General features: G+C 51.5%; 1 protein-coding gene across 5 annotated transcripts in view; it reads right to left on the bottom strand.

Moving 5' to 3' along the window:
* TDRD7 (tudor domain containing 7) overlaps positions 1-18,926 on the bottom strand; it is a 52,815-nt gene extending 33,889 nt beyond the window's left edge. Inside the window, exons 1-4 of one of the 5 annotated variants that reach the window (XM_052776227.1) lie at positions 18,680-18,926; positions 14,716-14,928; positions 5,534-5,675; positions 3,852-4,065 (exon numbers count right to left, since the gene is read on the bottom strand). In XM_052776227.1, coding sequence (XP_052632187.1) covers positions 3,852-4,065; positions 5,534-5,675; positions 14,716-14,922 — 563 coding nt within the window. In that variant the 5' untranslated portion in view covers positions 14,923-14,928; positions 18,680-18,926. Of the gene's footprint in view, positions 1-3,851; positions 4,066-5,533; positions 5,676-14,715; positions 14,939-15,499 lie in introns of all 5 variants that reach the window. The other 4 variants (XM_052776226.1, XM_052776225.1, XM_052776224.1 and 1 more) reach the window with 4 other exon arrangements.
* Positions 18,927-21,402: the final 2,476 nt, after the last annotated feature.

The raw sequence follows: 21,402 nt of genomic DNA on the forward strand, positions 1-21,402 counted from the left end.
AAGACCCTTAAGTGCAACCCTGAGAGCACGGATGTGCTTTGCTATGTGTGGCAAGGTTTTGGCAGCGGGGGGGGGTTACAGGGGTGGCTTCTGTGAGAAGCTGCTGGAAGCTTCCCCTGTATCCGACAGAGCCAATACCAGCCAGCTCTAAGACAGATCCGCTGCCAGCCAAGGCTGAGCCCATCAGCAATAGTGGTAGCGCCTCTGTGATAACATATTTAAGAAGGAAAAAAAAGTTGCTGGGACAGACAGAAATGGCAGCCGGAGAGAGGAATGAGAACATGTAAGAGAAAACAACCCTGCAGACGCCCAGGTCAGTGAAGAAGGAGGGGGAGGAGGTGCTCCAGGTGCTGGAGCAGAGATTCCCCTGCAGCCCATGGGGAAGACCATGGTGAGGCAGTCTGTCCCCCTGCAGCCCATGGAGGTCCACGGTGGAGCAGATATCCACCTGCAGCCTGGGGAGGACCCCACGCCAGAGCAGGTGGGTGCCCAAAGGAGGCTGTGATCCCGTGGGAAGCTCGTGCTGGAGCAGGCTCCTGGCAGGACCTGCGGATCTCTGGAGAGAGAAGCCCACGGAGCAGGTTTTCTGGCAGGACTTGTGACCCCATGGGGGACCCATGCTGGAGCAGTGTGTTCCTGAAGGACTGCAGCCCGTGCAATGGACCCATGCTGGAGCAGTTCGTGGAGAACTGTCTCCTGTGGGAGGGACCCCACACTGGAGCAGGGGAAGAGTGTGAGGAGTCCTGCCCCTGAGGAGGAAGGAGCGGCAGAGACAAGGTATGAGGAACTGATTGTAATGCCCATTCCCCGTCTCCCTGCGCCACTGGAGGGGGTAGGTAGAGAATCCGGGAGTGAAGTTGTGCCTGGGAAGAAGGGAGGGGTGGATGGAAGGTGTTTTGAGATTTCGGTTTATTTCTCATTACCCTACTCTGGTTGATTTGTAATAAATTGAGTTAACTTTCCCCAAACTGAGTCTGTTTTGCCCGTGACAGTAATTGGTGAGTGACCATTCCCTGTCCTTATCTCGACCCACGAGCCCTTTGTTATATTTTCTCTCCCCTGTCCAGCTGAGGCAGGGGGAGTGATAGAACGGCTTTGGTGGGCACCTGACATCCAGCCAGGGTCAACCCACCAGACTATGACTTCAGTAAATGGAGGGGCAGGACAGGTGTGAGAAAACAAACTCAGAGAAACTGCACACAGACAGCACCTCACCCCAGACTGGGAAATGGGGCAGAGACAAGCTCTGTCACCTTCAGGACTTCTCTCAGTCAAACTGAGCTGTGAATGCTCAGCCACTCTCACAGGCAAGGGCTGGCACCGCTGCTGGAACAGTGCTGCTGAGTCTCTGCCGCCTACCTACAAGGCTGGTGTGAGCCCAGGATGGCTGGGGCTGCTGCTTACACCTACACTCATGTGCACACTGTTTTGAGGTCAGGACCTCCCGGCTCAAAGTGGCTTTCCTTCCTGCAATCCCCAAAGCACAAGCAACTACAGTGGCTCTGGGGGCATAAAATATGCCCAGCAGCAAGGACATCAGCTATGGATCTTGCCAGTCCTGCTTCAAACTGGCCAAGTTGAAACAAATTAATCCAGTCACATGGGCCACTCTACAACCTTGCATTAAAACAGAGTATGATCCTCTTCTCCATGAACCCTCCTTCTAGTATGTGCCCAAGCTAATGGGACAGTATTTGGATCCTTTGCAACAGCATATGATATTTTCTCTTCCAGAGCTACCTGGGCCAAAGCACACTTCGCCTATAGCTTATCCTCCTGAGTAGAGCAGGAACAGACAACAGAAACAAAAGCAGGAAAACACTGTTACCTGAAAGGAACTCAGGGGAACCTGCCAGAGAGGAACAAAGATGACAACACAAGATAGAGCACACTCCATTGGAAGAGCCAGAATACGGCTGACATCTACCTAATTTTATTTCAAGCATTACAAAGCTTCAAGTACTACAAAACACCTCCTGGCCTTCCAGCAACTAATCTGGAGACAACTGTAAGTACTCTTTTTGCTCTGCCTGTCCCAGGACAAAGGATCTTTGCCTTTCAGGGAAGTGCCACTTCAAAAAATCCAACTCATCAGCATACACAAAAAAGGGAAGGCCTGCGAACATCTGCTCCCACATCTCTCTGTCACAGCAGGATGGCTTGGCCTTTCTCTCCTCTGAGCAGCAGCCTCCTCGACAAAACAGGAGCAGAGCTGCTGACGTGTTTCTCCACTGCAGCTCCACTCAGCTCGCTCAGGAGCAGAAGAACAGGGGTTAGCTCAGTCCACGCTCATGTCGTTAGGAGCTGTGGGGCAGAGAGGTCCATCCTGAGTCTCCTCACGCCTGCTGGGGCCCCGGCCTCACTCCCCTCACCTGCTGCACACAGCACATCTCTCTTCCCTGGCCTCTACCTCCAAACCCTCCACTGCTCACACGGCCACTGCCAGCTCCTCCAGCTTCCTCGCTGCTCCTGCCACTGCTCTCTTCTTGCCCACCTCAGCTTCACACCATCTGGCTCCTGCCACCATCACCACCGCCTCTTAACTCCTCCAAATTTCTGCCTGGGTACACCCAAACAGCTGCTGCTACAGCCACAGCCCCACTGCCCACAGACACAAGGAGTGTCTCCTGCCCTCAAGAGGAGCCCTGCCCCAGAGCAAAACCCTAGCAGATCCACCCAGCAGCCCCAAGGCTGTCTCCCTCCCCGCGGCACCTGCCCACTCCACCAGTACCAGCACGCCAGGGAACTTCCCAAAAAGCACAACCAGCAGAGCACCGCCATAGCAAACGGCCCTTTGCGGAGCAGCACAAAAGGTTACGAGGCAGTGCCAGCAGCCATCGGTAAAACGCTACGCTCTCAGGCACAAAAGCTGAAGTGGCTGCTGCTCTCACGAGTGCTCTGAGCGCATCCCCATCTCCCCCTCTGGCACCCAGAGCCCTGACGCACACAGGACTCATGCAGGCAACTGGGGCACGACGCGCCTGCTTTCCGTGGGTCTTCCAGAAAGAGCAGGCACCACGGCAGGATTAAGCTGTCACTCTGCTCCATGCCACTTCACAGCTACGCTGCCGCAGAAGCGGCACACCACTGCCATTTCCATTCAATGCAAGGCTGACTTCTAACCCAGCCTGGTGACCTGCACAGGATTACCACCACAATCGCAGCTCCAGCGGACTTAGTGCAGCCACAATGAGCAAACAGCAAACACTTTCTCCTCACCATCAGCTGATGGCCCAGGGTGGCCGAAAAAACACAGAAAGAGAAATGATGGGGCAGCAGTTGCCTAAGCCACCTGGATTAGAGAGGCTCAAAGGGGGCTGAAAACCAGCATGTACCGCTGACCCAGCAAAAACGCAGCTCCAGCCCCCCATCTCAGTTCACCCAAACACGGTCGGGCAGCTGCTGGGTCCGAGCATGCCGAGAAGGGCCACAAACACTAATGCTGCAATGGAGAGGTCAGGCAAGAGGTGAAGAGCAGCCACCTGCAGACAACCGTGACCCTGAACGCGCAGCATCGCCTGTCACCTACACACAAACCTCCTTCAGCTCTCTATCACGCTGCCCACAACGGCTCCCTCCTGGGCCTGGGAAACAGCGACATCCGCACACACACATTTGGCCACATTTCTCCCCGGAAGACACGGGAGCAGGCCAAGAGCACAGGGTAGCTACGGCAGCATCCAGAAAGGCTCCCTCCTGGGTACCGACCCACATTCAAACTTCACCTTCTGCAAGGGCGGGCGCTTAGATTCCCATGTCCCCAAAAGCACTGCTGGCACAGCAGCACCCAAGGGTCCACCACACTTTGTTTTGCCTTGCTCACACACACACACACACGTGCACACACTGACCTGTTTACCACTGTGACGTGCCTCTGCATGGGAATTTCTTTAGGTGGTCCACTCCCAGTGGCTGGAGGCAAGGCAGGCCGGGCACTCTCCATACTGGGTTTCACCACTCCACACGCCACTCCTCTGCCTCGTGGCGGGCGAGGAACAGGCCTCTTGCTGCCTTCTTCTGGCATGCTCAAAGACCTGGGCTGCCGCAAAGTTCCTTTGGGCTTTCCTAAAGAGTTTGCAGATGGAGCCGTGAGTAGCACTCTCCTCCACCCAACCCAAAGAGACTTCAAGCACAGCAGATAACTCCCTCCAGGGAGCCCATACTTTTCCAAAAGACAGTTACGAAGGATGCTCTCGGCCACAGGCGTGGGACTCTTTGCTACAGCATCGTGACTCACACCCAAGGACTCACAAACCACAATCTCCACTGCCGTGCTGCAGCAGGGAAAGAAACAGGTGACCCTGTCTCTCCTTACACTCTCAGAAAAGCCTTGCACCTGTGAGGTGCCACAACAGGTCACATCTCAGGGGGAACCCAGGGTCAGGCTGCTCTTTACCACCCAACAGCAGCAGCAGCAGCTCCCAGAGGCATAGCACATGCAGCCTAACTCCACCTCCTCGGCCACCTCCTGCACCACTGCCCAAACGGTTTCTTCTTCTCTACCCTAGCTTGCAAGCTCCCTCCTCCCTAACTCCCACCACACGGCAGAGGTTGCCAAATAACAACTGCAGAGGAACACACCACACTGGCCTTCGGGCCACCCTGGGATAAACAAGCTCTTGGTCACTTTGCTCTTTACTTGCTGGCTGCACCACACCAATTTTGGCAGGCTCAAACACTTCCGAGGGGTATCACCGTGCAAGACAGTGAATCAACGTGCGTTGACAATCATTGTCGTTTAACTGGGCTATGAGTCACCAGTTCAGCTTCCCAACTAGAGGCCAGACTGTTAGCATGGTCGCAGGAGAGCAAGAAGCAGCAAACCCTTCGTTACAGACAACAACAGGGGAATACAAACTGCAAGACCCCCTGTTGCTCCAAGCTGCCAACTCGCAAGCAGATGGGCCTTGCCTGGGCCTGATCCTGGGATACCCACTGACAGCAACACAACAACAGCATGGCAGTGAGGGACACCTGACCCACAGGCTCTGGGAAAATACTGCTGCAGCAGCTTACGCAAAAAGGCGCAGAGGTACCAAGAAGAGCCCCCACGCTTCAACAACGTCGTGGCACCAGGGCACTTGCAGCAGCAACAGGAGCTGCTGAAACAACCACAGATAATGCTGCAGGGACTCCTTCTCGCTGCGAGGGCATGGCTCATCCCTACCACTCCACAGCGGGCCGAGCTCAGCCTCAAAGAACGAGCAGGCTCGTTGCCACACTTCTCGCCCGCACCTCAACCGCGGTTCTCACAGAACCACGGGCAGGTGGAAGGGAAACCAAGCGTCCTCCAAGAACTCTTCTTTCAAGACCATTCACATCTCACATACATGCTCGAGAAGGGCTTCCTCGCTGACCAGGGCCTGCAAGCACAAGCACCCTTGTCAGCAACACTCTCCGCTCCCAGGAACTCTTCACTGGGACCACGCAGCTCCTGGCCATTAGTGACACAGCCTCACGGCCAAGACTTTTGCTCCAGCAGCTGCACAGTTCCTTCACAAAGGCAGGCCCTCCACGGTTGCCTGGGGCTTACCTGCTAACGTGACTGGAGACGTGTTCTTCAGCCTCATCTGGCAGTTCACTTGACGTCCCATTTTCCTCTTGGAACTCCTCTGCCGGGCCACCAGTTGAGCAATTGGCACAGTCTCGCTGCAAGCAACAGCATGGCAAACGACCTTGTTGGAGCAGGAAGAGGACAGAGGGGAAAACTGTCAGTGAGGCCCAAGCTCATCCACAGCCCTCAGAAGGACTTGCAACCATTTCCATGCCTGTAACTGCTGGGTCACGTGTGCCTGCAGGCAGTTCAGCAAAGGCTTCAGCAGCAGACACAGACCTCGGAGACCTCCCTCTCCTTTCGCAGTGCACCTCAGAAACCAGCAAAGCAGACAGACAGAGCCTCTCCATCACCTTCCCACATTAGGTTGGGGCCCCCCAAGAAACAGCCTGGTTTCTCACTCCCATCCTACAGGCTGACCATCTCGCTTTACAACACTAGGAAGCCACGGGAAGGGCTTCCAGCCTGCCCTCCCTCCTCCTGCCAAGGCTCACCAGGGGCTCTGGCACCACTCTGACCCTGCAGAGCCAGGCTGCCTTTGCCCCGCTTACCAAAGAAACAGCATGGCCATCCTGGGGGCACAGATAGCCCTGCAGGCACCGGGCTGGCCCCCAACAACGGCCCAGCCTTGGGAAGCCCGTGGCCACCTCCCTGGCCTCCTTAATGGCCTCTTGCCTCAACCTCCCCTTGCCATGTCTCAGCAATGCTGCCACAGACCAACCCTTGAATGGATGCAGGAACCCTGCTTCAGCAAGCCCCCAAACCACATGCCTAGCGTGCACTTTGCCTCACAGAGGAGATGCAAGCCCAAACCTTTGGGCCATTCAACTGCTAACAGCCTGCAAAGGCAGCTGGACTGGTACTCTGCCAGGGCTCCACGAGGACACAGGTGGCCACCCAAAATGCCCTGAGTGAAAAACGGGAGTCTGTGGTCTCAGGGGCTCTCTCCATGGGTCTCAGCCATGCTCGGTGGTGGTGGTACAGGCTGAAAAAGGGGCCCTCATGCACAGCACCGCTACCTTCATAACCATGGCCCCCAACAAGCATGGGGCTTGACAGTTCAGCACAGGAAAAACTCAGCAACTTGGCCAGCACCTCTGAAATTTAGCAAACAGCAGCTCCAGAAAGGAACTTTTCTCACAAGCGAGGCAGGGCAACCAAAGCAGAAAAACAGAGTGCCAAGATAAAAAAGCAAGCAACTGCTAAGCAGCAACAGCTTGCTCGAGAGCTCTCCTCGGTCTCTCAGGCTGACCCTAACAGCCCAGGGAAATATGAGCAAGGAATGACAACGCTAGGAACAAGGCAACACTCCTGGCCTCCCAGCAGTCCACTCCAGCTTGTCCTTACTCTCCTATTCCTCCTCCACTGCACACCCAGCACCTGCGCCAGGCTGGCTCAACCCACAGACATTGGAGGGAGGGCCTCTCCTTCTGAGGGACAGCTCTCCCACCTGAGGAGCTCCTGCTAGAAATCAGACAGTGTACCTGCTGCACAGTCAACACCTATGCCAAAAGCGTACCTTCAGCCTCACCACTGCAGTGGTTAAATGCCAGGAATCACAGAAAAATTGAGGCTGGAAAACATCTCTATAGACCACCTCATACAGCATCTGCTCAGAGCAGCATCAAGTAGACCTAGCTGCTAATCAAGGGCTGGAATATCTCCAAAGATGGAGACTTCTCAACCACTCTGGACAGCTTGGTTTCAGTGTTTAGCCACCCTCGCTGTAAAAAAGCAGGGGGTTTAATGTTTAAATGGAATTACCTGTATTTCACTTTGCTCCTGTTGTCTCCTGTCTGTTCACTGGATACCACTGAGAACTGCAGATGGAGTCTGGCTCCATGTTTTTTTATGCCCTCCAACAGGTATTAATACACATGGGTAAGATCCCCCTGAGCTTTCTCTTCTCTAGTATGAACACTCTCAGCTCTTTGAGCCCTTCATCAAAGATGTTCCAGTCCCCTCATCATCTTCACAGCCATTCACTGAACCTGCTTCAGTGTCCATGTCTCTCTTGTTCTGGGGAGCATGGGACTGAACACAGGTTCCCAGATGTGGTCTCACTAGGGCTGAGTAGAGGGGAATAATCACCTCCATCAGCATGCTGGCAACACTCTACCTAATGCAACCCAGGATGTTGTTGGTCTCCTTTGCTGCAATGGCACATTGCTGATGTGAACTTCATATCCTCCAGAACCCCCAGGAATTTATCTGCCAAGCTACTTTCTAGATGGTCAGCCCTGAGACTGTACAGGTGCATGGTGTTATTCCTCCCCAGGTGCAGGACTTGGCATTTCCCTGCACTGAACTTCATAGGATTCCTGTTGTTCCATTTCTCCAGCTTGTTGAGGTCCCTCTGAATGGTAGCACACCCACCTGCTCTATCAGTCCCTCCTATCATCTATAGACTTGCTGAGGATGATCTCTGTCCCATCATCTAGGTTATTCATGAACATGATAGACATTTCCCCAGCATCGACCCCTGGGGCACACCACTAGTGACTAGTCTCCCGCTGGGTTTTGTGCCACTGTTATGGGACAGACTGTCAAAAGCCTTACTAAAATTCAGATAAACTACATCTAATGCTCTCCCCTCATTCACCCAACTAGTCATCTCATTTTGGAAGAGTATCAGTTTGGCCACATACAATTTTCACTTCATAAATCCATACTGACTACTCCTACTTGTCTTCTTGTCTTTCACATGTCTGGAACAGCTTTCCAAGATTAGTTGCTCAATCACCTTCCCAGAGATCGAGGTCAGGCTGATCAGCCTGCGGTTCCTCAGATCCTCCTTCCCACCCTTCCTGACGGTAAGGGTGGTACTTGCTTTCTTCCAGTCCTCAGGAATCTCCCCCAAACCACCATGACCTTTCCAAGATGATCGAGAGTGGTCTTGCAAAAACATCAGCCAGCTCCCTCAGCGCCCATGGATGCATTGCGACAGACCTGTGGACTTGTGCATGTCCAGTTTGTTTAAATGCTCCCTAGCCTAATCCTCCCCCACCGAGAGTAAGTTTTCCTTGCCCTGCACTTTCCCACTGGTCTTAGGAGCTGATGGTTGGTCTTACCAGTAAAGACCAAGGCAAAGGTGGCAATCAGTGCCTCTGCCTTCTCCATGTCCTTTAAGACCAGGTCCCCATTCCCATTCACAGGGCAGACTCACATTTTCCCTAGTCATCCTTTTGCTGATGATGTACCTATAGAAACCTTTCTTCTTGCCTTTCATGTCCCTTGCCAGAATCAGCTCTGTATGGGCTTTAGCTTTCCTAAGCCCATCCCTGCATGTTTGGACAGTGTCTCTATATTCCTTCCACCTCACCCAATTCTGCTTCTGTCTCTTGCGCGCGTGCTTTTAATGGTGGAGTTAAGTCAGGAGCTCCTTGTTCATCCATGGGTGCCTCCTGCAAGCTTGCTTTTAAAACAGTCACTTAAATAAGAGAAAAGCTTTGTCATACAGTAGACGGTACCAGACTGAGTCTTAACTCATCTTTGTGAAAGGTGAACCTGAAATCCTTAACTCTTCAGCCTTTCAGAGATGTCTGTGCAACAACCTGTGCTGCATGACTTGGGCATGGATTTGATAAGGCTTTAGTGAAATGAAACACAGCAAAAGATTGTAGTTCTTAATTTGCTGTACCTTCTTTCTTCTAGTTTTTCTGTTGTTCCTGCATTTTCTCCTGTTGTCTGTACAGTTAACCAGCTATTTTAAGGACTTTCTTTGGAAGGATGCTCTGAGAACTGGCAGTGCTTTGGGAGCTGTTCTGAAGGTGATGGCACTCTGTCTTGGTTTTCAAGTTGCTGAACTGATCAATAATAAATGCAGTCTTTCTTAAGCCCATGCATGCTTGTTTGGGCAGCATATCCGTATTCCTCCCAGGTTGCTTCTCCCTGCTCCCACCTGATGCACGCTTCCGTTTTATGGTTGAGCTCTGTCAGGAGCTCCTTGTTCATCCATGCATGCCTCCTGTCACCTTTGGTTTATTTCCCATGATTGTTGGGATGGACCATTCTTGAAATTGGAGAAGATTCCTGAAGAGGCCAAAGTCTGCTCTTCTGAAGTCCTGGCTTGTTGATACCACTATTCGCTTTATTCGCATCCTTTCAGGCTCCCAAACACCACCAGCTTGTGGTCACTGCAGCCAGGGCTGTCCCCAGCCTTTACGCCACCAATCAGTTCTTCCTTGTTTGTAAGAATTGGGTCCAGCAGACCATCTCCGTGCATCACCTCATCACTTGTGTCAGGAAGTTGTCATCAGCATACCCCAGAAACCTCCTGGATTGCTCATGCTTGGCTGTCTTGTCCCTCCAGCAGGTATGGCAGTGGCTCAAGTCCTCTGCGAGAAGCAGGGCCTGCAAAGGTGAGGCTTCTTGCAGTTGTCACTAAAAGGCACCACCTGCTTTATCTACCACTTCTTCCCAGTGAGGGCATTTGTAACAGAAAGCCACTGTAACATTGCCCATACACTGGTCTGCCAACTACCCATAAGCTCTCGCTGCCTCATCCTCTATCCCAAGGCAGAGCTCCAAGTGTGCCCACTGCTCTCACACTTGGAGTGGCTCACAGAAACTGACCCTCCTTGCCATTCCAGTCCATCGCTTCTCAATAGCCTGTGTCCATCCACAGCAGCATGCCAGCTGTGTGAGCTGTCACAACAGCTCTCCATGACCGCAATGAGATCGCAGCCCTGAACTGCATGCAGACCTCCAGTTTCTCCTGGTTGTGCCCCATGCTGTGGGCAGTCATGTACAGGCATTTCAGAGAGGTGCTCAGCTGTGCCCATTTCCAGAGAAGGGTACCTCGTACCCTTTCTCATACTCCTGGCTAACAAGCACTTCCGTGTTTATGTGGATGCATGCAGGATGGACCACCTTGAGCCCTGCTCTGTTCTCAAGGTCTCAACACAAAAGACTTTTTGTTCATACATGGTTTATCACAGTTTCATAAATGCACGTTTTCATATCTCTGTACATTTCAGGTTTTTCCTGTCACTAATGTTGTAAGTTATTTTCAGCATTTTCTTCCCTTGCTTTCACATCATAGTGACTTTAAGTTTAGCATAAATGATGGTTTGAGTTAGAATGAATTCAGATGTAAAAAGAGATAGGGTGGATGAATTCACTTGCAGCAGAGCAAAGCAGTATTCAAATTCCTTTTTTTGGAGGGGCCTAGTTATTCAAGCAGAAGTCAAAGTTTCCTTAGAGGAAGGTGGAACCATATGCTGCCTGTAACTGAACATGAAGCGAAGCAAAGCAGCGTTTCTTGAAATCACACAACCACCTGTTGCAGATGCACAGTATTTCAATTTGAGTCCCCTTGCAGTGTTTTCTGTATACTGAATGTAATTCTCATCCTGTGTGGAAAGCGGAGAACGTACCTATCATGTGAAGGAATAATTGTCAGCGTTCATCTTGCCTATTCAAGAAGGCTAAATTAGTGCTCAGTAGTAAGAGGAACAGGAGACAATTTATATCATTGCCTTTCCAACACAACCAGTCTGTTCGGCATCAGTTACCCAGGCAATATTCATCTCCCACAAATTCTTTGATTTAAGGAGCATATAACAGGTAGCACCCCGAGATCAATTTATATTATTTACTGCCCACTTCATACGACTCCTTGGTGAATGTATTTTTTGTGGAATGTCCTGGACAGCTGCCCTAGCAGTACAGAAAGTCCTTTTAGGACTACCTAGCCTCCAGCCAGGATCATCAGCTGCTAGCAGATCTCTGTGTGTGTGAGTGTGTCTTGCTTTCCTGCCCCACTGTCCCCAAAGGGATTAAAGGAAGACACAAGGGTCTTGGCAGCCGTTCTGGAGGTCAGAGTTCTCCCTGAGCCAGGAAGAGAGACTGGTTGACTGCATGCTCTTGCAGCAGGCTTGTGTGGACTCTGACCTATGGTCTCAGCTTATACTGGAGGTCAAATATTCTGGAGAGGCACGAATGAAGAGAAAAGCATTATACTGAAGTACTGCCCAGGTCCTGTATCAGGAAAGCATGCAGGAGCAATCCCAGGTGGTTACCAGCCCACACCAGTGCATAACAACACTTGCCATCCCCTGCTCAATGTCTGCCAGTGGACACTCTCGAGAGTGGCAACAGAAAGGTCATAAAACAGCAACGTGAGCTCAGTCTTTGCGTCTCTCCTGCCTCCCAGGTGTTTGCAGGGTGCTTCCTCTCAGTTGCTTCAGTCATGCATAGTGGGCACACCTAAACCAAAGCAAGTCCTGCTCAGCTAAGACCCCTGTTCCATAGCTTTCTCATTTTCCACCTCCTAAAGCTGCATTTCACTCTTTCCTTACAGCTGCCACAGAGAAGGCACCACCTCTAGTGCTATCCAAGAGCCCACAAGGCTCTCAGCACACATTGTGTTAGAGGATAAGCAAGGCTCTCAAGGGAATGGGAGGATACCAGATTATACCCTGCAAAGCCCTAGTTAGAAATAGATGGCTATCTGCCAGAGCCACCATGAGGAAGCATTAAATTGGAGCATGAGATGAGTCCTGCCCCCGAAGAGGATGAAGTGGCAGAGACAATGTGTGATGAACTGATCATAACCCCCATTCCCCGTCCACCTGCACCACTGGGGGGGTAGGTAGAGAATCTGGTAGTGAAGCGGTGCCCAGGAAGAAGGGAGGGGGGTGGAAGGAAGGTGTTTTGAGATTTGGTTTTATTTCTCACTACCCTGCTGTGGTTGATTGGCAATAAACTAAGTTAATTTTCCCCAAGTTGAGTCTGTTTTGTCCGTGACGGTAATTGGTTGAGTGATCTCTCCCTGTCCTCATCTCGACCCACGAGCCCTTTGTTCTATTTTCTCTCCCCTGTCCAGCTGAGGCAGGGGGAGTGATAGAACGGTTTTGGTGGGCACCTGACATCCAGCCAGTGTCAACCCACCACAGTCTTTTTGGTGCCAAAACCTGGGAATGTGAGGAGTTCGAGATAAGGATAGTAACTGAGAGAAGTAACAGGCAAAACATGGACTGAACACAGCTAGAGTGTGAAGAGCTGCATGCCTGTGGGGAATTTTGGTTGATGTAATTGTGGTGAAGGGACAAGGGGTGGATTGTGCATAAATTGTCCACTTTTTGTCGATATTTTGATGATACTATTTTGATTTTGGCGTGGAGAATTCTTTTTTGTTGATGTGAGTTAAGTTTGTGAAAACTGAAGATTTTGTGTGATTAATATAGATTTTAACGATAATTCTTAAATATGTGATGCACAGAGGCGAGGAGTGGAATGTATTGGCTTTGTGTGGCAAGGTTTTGGTAGCGGCGGGGTTACAGGGGTGGCTTCTGTGAGAAGCTGCTGGAAGCTTCCCCTGTATCCAACAGAGCCAATACCACCCAGGTCTAAGAAGGACCCGCTGCCAGCCCATCAGCGATAGTGGTAGCGCCTCCATGATAACATATTTAAGACGGAAAAAAAAGTTGCTGGGACAGACAGAAATGGCAGCTGGAGAGAGGAGCGAGAACATGTAAGACAAACAACCCTGCAGACACCAAGGTCAGCGAAGAAGATGGGGGAGGAGGTGCTCCAGGTGCTGGAGCAGAGATACCCCTGCAGCCCATGGAGCTTTTGCCCAGAACGGTTTTGGTGGGCACCTGGTATTCAGCCAGGGTCAACCCACCACAGAGCATCACAAATGTTCCCAGAGGTACCTGCATTCATGTTACTGATGTAGCTGCAGCTGATGCAGGCTAGGAGCAAGCGAAAAAGAATCCCAGACTTGGATACCTGCAGCAAAAGGGCAAATTCTCACAGTTGTAAAAATGCAGCAAGGGAACCTCTTGCTTAAAAACAGCCACATTTCCAGGTATCAGCACAAAACTCAGGATGCCTCTTGTCACACTCTACACAGCTAACCAGGAAGACCTAGTTCTGAGTTCCCAGATGCCAACCTGAGCTCTGTTCCACCTTCTCCTTGACCTCTGTGCTGACTCCTTGCCCCTTGCTCACTTACTAAGCTGAGGTATTGCAACTCTTTTATCAAGGCACCTCATTTGCACGGGCTCTTCCTCACCTTGGCAAGTCTTCACAGTCCTGCAGCACTGCAACTCATGACAAACAAGAGTGCTAAGCCTAAAGCAAGCATTGTCAGGCTTATAAGCAACAGCACCCACAACAGTTTTATTGTAGGACAAAGATGATGCTAAACCTCACCCTGAAGAGATGACCAAGACACACACATGAGTTAGCCTTCTTCAAGGTCCCAAGACAGCCCACCAATATCTGCCCCCCGCCCTGAGCTAGAAATGCTGAGACAGGGACCAAAGGTCTAGTCACACAAACTGTCTTTCCAGCCAGAAGTCCCATTTCCAGGAAAATGCCCTGCAACCTTCCACCTTTTGCAAACAGAAATTCCCAGGCTGCATGCAGAGGCAGGAAAATAAGGGGCACTTGGTCTATGCCACAGTTTCCACTTCTCCCAGCATTAGTGCACCACATGCATGCTACAGTACTTTTCTCAGAAATCCGTGGCACAGGCAGAGGTGTTGTGGTTTAACCCCAGCCAGCAACTAAGCACCATACAGCCGCTCCCTCATTTCCCCCCGACCCAGTGGGATGGGGGAGAGAATCGGAAAAAAAAAAGTAAAACTCATGGGTTGAGATAGGAACAGTTTAACAGAACAGAAAAGAAGAACCTAACAACAATAATAGTAACCAATAATAAAATGACAATAATAATAATAAAGGAATTGGAATATACAAAACAAGTGACACACAATGCAGTTGCTCAACACTTGCCAACCGATGTCCAGTTAGTTCCCCAGCAGCGATCCACCCCCAGGCCAACTCCCCCCAGTTTATATACTGGGCATGATGTCACATGGTATGGAATATCCCTTTGGCCAGTTTGGGTCAGGTGTCCTGGCTGCATCCCCTCCCAGTTTCTTGTGCTCCTCCAGCCTTCTTGCTGGCTGGACATGAGAAGCTGAAAACTCCTTGACTTAGTCTAAACATTACCTAGCAACAACTGAAAACATCAGTGTTATCAACATTCTTCTCATACTAAATCCAATATACAACACTATACCAGCTCCAACTACTAGGAAAAAAATTAGCTCTATCCTAGCTGAAACCAGGACAAGAGGTAAAGTTATGAACCATGCACAATTTACAAACACAAAAGCCATTTCTGAACTGTGACTGATTCTTACCTCTCCTATTTTGTTTCCTTCCATTCTGACCACTCCTGGGATGCTCTCCAAGTAGCCTTCCAGTGTGCCATGTCCTAGGTGCCTGAAGGGAATCCACTCACCGGTCAGGGATTTGTATTCACCCTGAAGCTCTGACAAAGGTATGCCATTTTTAAAGGGATGAAGAACAGCTCGCAGTGTTTTTGCAATAAGTTCAGGCTCCTGCATCTTCACCTATACCCACCTCACCCCGAAAGGAAAAAAAACCAAAAAAACAAAAAGGCATTTTTACATACACAGGCTAAAAGTACCAGCTTTTACTATTCAACCTCCCTCCCCAAACAAGCAAGGATTCAGCAGCTCAGTGGCTTATCTTTGGAGACTTTGATACTTCTGGGCACACTTCTAGGGGCCTGGTACTGCCAGCCAAGCATAGGGCAGTGTGAAACACACAGGGCACAACACTGTCAAAAAAAGCAGCTGAAGGAGCACAGCAGCCCCTGTGCATGGGCTGGCCCTGCCAGCCAGTCACCACTGACCATGTGGCCAGAAGAGGGACTGGGCTGCCAGGCAATTGGCCCACGTCACTGCCTGCAGGGCCAGGACTTCCACCAGAAGCGGGACAGGGACCTGCTGCCCCTCACCTTGACACCCAGTGCTCCCTCCCCTCGTGCGCCACGGTGATGCCGGGTAGCTCACAGCAGCTCCTCCCTCGCACAAACCCACATCCCCATACCAATGCCCACAGGGCACCTGTCAGCTCCACCACGGAAACCGCATGCACCCGGGCCATGCCACATCTTACCCACAGGCGCATGACGCCTCAACTCCACAGACGCCTCTTCAGAGAGAAAACCCAACAGAAGTGAAACCCGCTCCCTGCAAGCCGGGGGCTGCACAGAGCAGGAGAGCCACAGAGCCAGTGCCAACACCGCCCAGTCCAGAGAAACATGTGCCCGCCACTGCGGTGCTGGTGAAGGTATGAGCAGTCTGCAGCTTCGTCACTGCCAGCACCTTCCCTGGTGCCACAGGCTGCTACAGTGCTGGCAGGACGCTTCAGAAGAAGACTTACCTGCCAGCAAGGGCTCCTGCCCGGGAAGGCTGGGCAGCGCAGGAGGCGGTTTCAAAGCAGGCGCCAGAGCTACCTAAAGCCCTCCCAGCCCCCTCAGCTCACAGGCCTGTGCACACTCAGGGCTTCTCCAGGGCCACCGGCTACACTCATGAAAGCCTGGGGAGCTCCAGGCACAAGTGCTGCCAGGCAGGCTCTGCACTCGGGGACAGGCGTTCTTCTCCCAGACGCTCACTCACCGCAGGGGCTGTCTCGCCAGAGAAACCTCCCCGCCACGATTGTGGACCGAAGCTGGACGGAGCTCTCACACAGCCCAGGACCAACCCTGCTCTCAAAACGTGTGCTGCACGCAGGGTCGTGTCCTAACGCTGAGCACACTCGTGTGCACAAAACACCTCATTCCACCCCCCTAGCAACTCACGTGCAACACGAGCAGAGTCAGTACTGGTTCAGGAGAAGGTGACCTTGCTCTCCTCAAGCCTCTCTAGCTCAAGGCACAACAGGGGATCGAGTCCCTCACCTCCAAGCACACGAAGGTGAGCAACCGCCGCTCATGTCCCTGCACAGTGCTCTCTCCAAATGGCAGCAGCACCAGGCAGCTGCCTCCAACCACAGTACCGCTATGCAGGACACCACATGAAGTTAGCCTGTGCTGCTCTCTGCAGAAGCAGCCCCTTTCCCTGCACCATTTCCCTTTTTTAGGGGAAATCACCCGGGGCAACACACCAAGTCCAAAAGCAAGAGAAATCCCAACCCTTAGCACATTTCAGACGCTGTGCCACACGCTTCAGTCTGCGCACGGACACTAACACTGTCTCTACCTTCCTGCACCCAAGTTCATGACAGCCCAACTCGAGTGCCAGGCAAGGAGGCAACGCATCAAGTCCTGTTCTTCACCGTTCCTTGAACAGTTTTACTTTAGGCACACACAGCACTTTACTAACCTGACTGTGACTCTCTGTGTGTACACATTTATTTACACACAGGTACACCCACGTACCCACACCTATACAGACAGCACTGCATCTACATGTGTTTACACATGCACCGTTGACCAGGCTGCTACACAAAATGCTTTGGCAGGAACAATCACAGAAATTTCAGCATAACTAGTCCTACAACAAACTTCATTTGTGTCTTGGGGCAGGGTGGGGGGCAGGCTATCACTGAAATCAGCTCCCCCACTGTCTCTCCGATAGGCTGGAAGCCCTCATGGTGTTCAGTGAAGACCATGCCTGTATGCAATCCAACTCACAGGCACAAAGGTACTCCAGCTCCTTACCGCCTGCCATTCCTGCCCTTTCCGGTCCCCTATGTTTTGCTGACTGATCCTTGAACAACCTCTACCACAGCTACCTTCACAACTACCTTCACAGCACCCGCTGCTCAACTACTTCTGGGTGTTACTGCACCCAGAAGGAGGAGCACATGTTGAACACATGTACTTGCACACCTCCAGGCAGCAATGGGCAGAACCTATGCTGGGCATTTGGATCCTTCCTCATCCTTTTAGAACCTTAGCAGCAGGTCAACGGAGCTTCACAGGATGCACCCCAAAGAGTGAAAGGAGGTGGTGGTCACCTGCCAGAAGTAAAAGATCCAGGAAGTTCATATCTCCTTTGGACTCACTCAGTGTCATAGGGACACCATGTGCTGGACAAATGCATAAGTGGTTTCAAGTTTCAATTATATCAAAAACCCCAACATTGAGAAGTACACAAAAAAATGCTGTTTTGTCTGCAATTGTGTTCCAAGTCACATACGTACAAGAGACATGGAAAAGTCAATGAGAAGCATTTTGGGGGCTTTTTTCTCTACTCTTTCTTTTAAATAATATACTCAAATTCTTATTTTGTTAATATGGCTCCTGAAAGTCCTCTTACCTGAACTACCTGAATTTAACTTACTGCTTAGGAAAAAATAACTCAATATCCATTACAGCTAGGCAAGAAATGACAATGAAGAAAACTTAAAATAACCCGGGAAGTTGCAAAAGTTGATTCAAAAGAGGAAACTTCAATAAAAAGAGAATGGGGGCAGGAACGTGGGGGGACAACATCAAGCCACCATCAGATAGCTCTGTAGCACACCAATACTAAAGAACTGAGTTAGATCAGAAATAGCAAATAGGATACTATAAAATATACCCTCCTAAATTATATTATGAGAAGCAGTGATGAGGACAACTCAGTTAAACGAGATGAAAGATTCTAGGGTGCAAAGGTTAAACTGAATGTAGTCTTCAACTTACACCTGAACGATGTTCCCATTCTTACAGCTAGCAATAATGCAGAAGACTTGCAATGCAGTAATGGTGACAATAAGTAACACACTGATACACTAGCAGAAAGCTACATAGCTCGGAGTGGCTTCTCAAGCTTTTTTAAAACTCTTTTTGTGGTCAGGTGCTGTAAAGTTAGATCATTCAACAGTTATGACATTCTCCCAGCGGCTCGCTGCCTCCAGACGAGAGGACACGTCATTGGAAACGCAGCCCGACAAGCCTCTATCAGTAAGTCAGGGCACATTGTTCAAACCAGTCTTCTCCGGCATCTGAACCGAAACTTTTTTCAGTATGCTTAAAAAAGATGACCTGCCTCCAAAACAGTCTCGGTGCTGCAGGTTATTACTCTGGCTAACAAAAAAAGGAAGCGAGGACAGTTTTCCTGCTGTGAAAGATGAACTCCCGAACAACCATACTTTTAAAAGACTACACACACAACCCCGTGGAACACAAGTCTGCTCCGAAGGCACAAAGTGGTCGCTAACCCGCCCAAGTCAGGACACTTTCTCTGTCACAAGGGAGCCACTAAGGAGAAGCAGCCTCCCACCGACAGGCAGAGCCTGGCCCTCCGCACTGCCTCTCCGCCCAGCCCGGGAGGGCTTAAGCCCAGCGGGGCTCCGCTGTTTCCTTACCACCACCTCAACCCAGGGGCTTTCAGACACCAGCCGAAGCCTTTTCCCCTGCCGCCGCCGCCGCTGCTGCCGCCGCTGCTGCTGCTGCTGCTGCTGCCGCCGCGGGCCGGGCCGGGGCCGGGCCGAGCGCCACCGCCGCCTCCCTGTGAGGGGTCGGCGCACCAACAGTGCCCGCTTCCCTCGCGCCGAGTGGGCGGCCGCACGGCCCCACCCAGCACCGCCCGCTCTCGCCTAATCGCCGCCAACCGTACCGCCGCCAACTGTACCGCCCCCCGCCCCGAGACGGCCCGCGCGCATGCGCCAGGCAGCCTCGCCAGCGCCTTTGCCCCGCCCGCCCGGCCCGCGGCGCATGCGCGCCACCCGCCTCCTCCGGCTTTTCCGGAAGGGACAACGTGGCCCGCCCGTGCGGGGCGCCCGGCTGAGGTGGCGAGAGCCATTTTGGGGCTGCCCCGGGGCTCCCTGTGCTTGCAGGGTGGGGGCCCTCCCGCCCCGCCGGTGCCGCCCCGCCGGTGCCGCCCCGCCGGTGCCGCCCCGCCGGTGCCGCCCCGCCGGTGCCGCCCCGCCGGTGCCGCCTCGCCGGTGCCGCCCCGCCGGTGCCGCCCCGGTTCGCCATGTCCCCTTCCTACGGTGCCGGTGGAACCTCAGTCCTCTTACAAGGCAGCAGCTAAAACCGCCTTTTCGAGGGAGAGACTGAGAAGTGACAGTTAAGCACGTCTGTTCTACAGAGAACACTGGTTTTTAATTAGTCCACTTAATTACTTCAATTTCTGAGTAATGAAAACGTCACTGAATTTAATTCTATAGTTGGATCTCTTTATTGACACCTGTACAAAACTATTGCACAGGTGCACTCTCCATCAGAGAGGGGCTGGGGGCTGGGGGATACCCAGGCATCACCTGGGCCTTGTCCACACTGCCCTGGCCCATGGCATCCTTTCAGCAGGGCTGTGCATGCTCAGCCTGTACCCAGGCAGCTGCAGAAGTCCAGATGCTGCGTGTCTGCACAGGCACCTCGAGCAATGCTGCACAATTGAGACCTTGAGATCCCACAGCTTGGGCTTTGGTTGTGTCCTGCAACGTTCCAAACACGTGGCTGAACATCCAAAGTATAAGCAGGCTTTCTGATTAGTGCCCCACACAGTGGGGCTGAAGATGGTCACCAGCCGTATGCCATGAGGCCTTGTGAAGTCGGCTCTGTTGTGCACTCCTGGCGATGGAGAGCCCCTCACCATCCCGATGTCAGGGGGCCCTGCCACCCTGCAGCTCGCCTGCAGCAGCATTCCTTCCTCTGCAGATGTTGTCCACTTCTGAGAGCCAGACTGGAGGCAATATCAGGTCAAGCTGCATGGCATATTGATGGAGGGCTGCCAAAGCCAAGCCAGAGGCTGGCCCCACAGAGGAAGACTGCAGGGGCATATGCCGGGGCAAAGGTGGAGATGCTGAACCTCACCTGTGGTGTGCCTGCAAAGAGCTCCCAAAGATGACTACCACCAAGACGTGGCGATAGCCTTCTTCTGCCACAGCCATGACAGCTTCCAGAGACTGCTTCCTGTCAGAGTCCAGTATTCTCAGACCAGGCTTTTTTAGATACTCCACACATGGAGGGTCCAATGTTTAATACAGTTTACTCATTTGAGGCTATTTGCATTTACAAGGGTTTTCCATTTAGTAGGGTGATACAGCAACCACAGCATAAATACACATGACATTTTGCAGACTATTGCATTTCCAATATACTGTGGAATCATGATATAGTTGTGAATCTCATTACTGGTCTCTAGAATATGCTTATTGTCACAACACTGACTGTCACTAGTTGCCAGGAAGGGATATGTGGGTTGCAGCCAGCTCAAGCCTGGAGCTCTCTCTTTAGAGGTCCTTTGTTCATTGTTTTTGACATGTTTGTACTTACTGTTGGGATGAGCCACATATACAGTCCCTATGCTGGTCTGCTTGAGTTTCTTGCCATGGAGTCTGCAATGTGAAGTCTGTGTCCCATCTCTTCCTACTTCATGCCTGTACTCCTCTATGCTTTTTGCTGTAACTTCTTAAGGCCTTCAGTATCACACCAGGCCTGTATTTCTGTCACTACATCACTGTGCTAGTGCTGCAAATATCTCATTCAACATAGAAGGAGTGCTTCCAACTATTCTCTTTACAAAATTATGGTCACACTGGACAAAGATAAGGAAAAATAAAACAAATAGCCATATCAACCTTATAAATCTAGCTGTAACAGCTAAAACAAGTAAAACAAAGTTGCAGGCAGGTCAAGGAAAGTTCACACAGAGCAAGCATCACAGCACCCAGCCTGAGGCCTTGTAAACTCAGTACAGAGTTGATCCATTACTTATTTTGTTAAGTGCTTCACATAACTCATATAAAACACAAAACGATTATACTTGCTAAATTACTATGATAAGGTGTAGAGCCAAGCTAAGAACTCGTGCAGCTAAGAGACCTGTCCAACAGGCACCATGGTGGGGAGCATATTTCCTCCCTCTGGGTCTGGCAGAGCAAGCCATACATACATGGAACTTGAAGGTACACTGGGGTATACTGTTCTGCTTAATGTCTGCAGTTCTTTAAGTCAGGGACAGACAGTTACACATCTGTTCTTTATGCTTAGTTGATTCAGCCAGTCTGTCTGAAGCAAAGGTAACCTCTGGTTCCCTCTGGTATTGAGTTGAGTTTGGCTTCTTTTGTAACAGTTGTGGCAAATC

The sequence above is a fragment of the Harpia harpyja genome, chromosome Z, assembly GCF_026419915.1.
Source record: "Harpia harpyja isolate bHarHar1 chromosome Z, bHarHar1 primary haplotype, whole genome shotgun sequence".
Lineage (NCBI taxonomy): Eukaryota > Metazoa > Chordata > Aves > Accipitriformes > Accipitridae > Harpia > Harpia harpyja.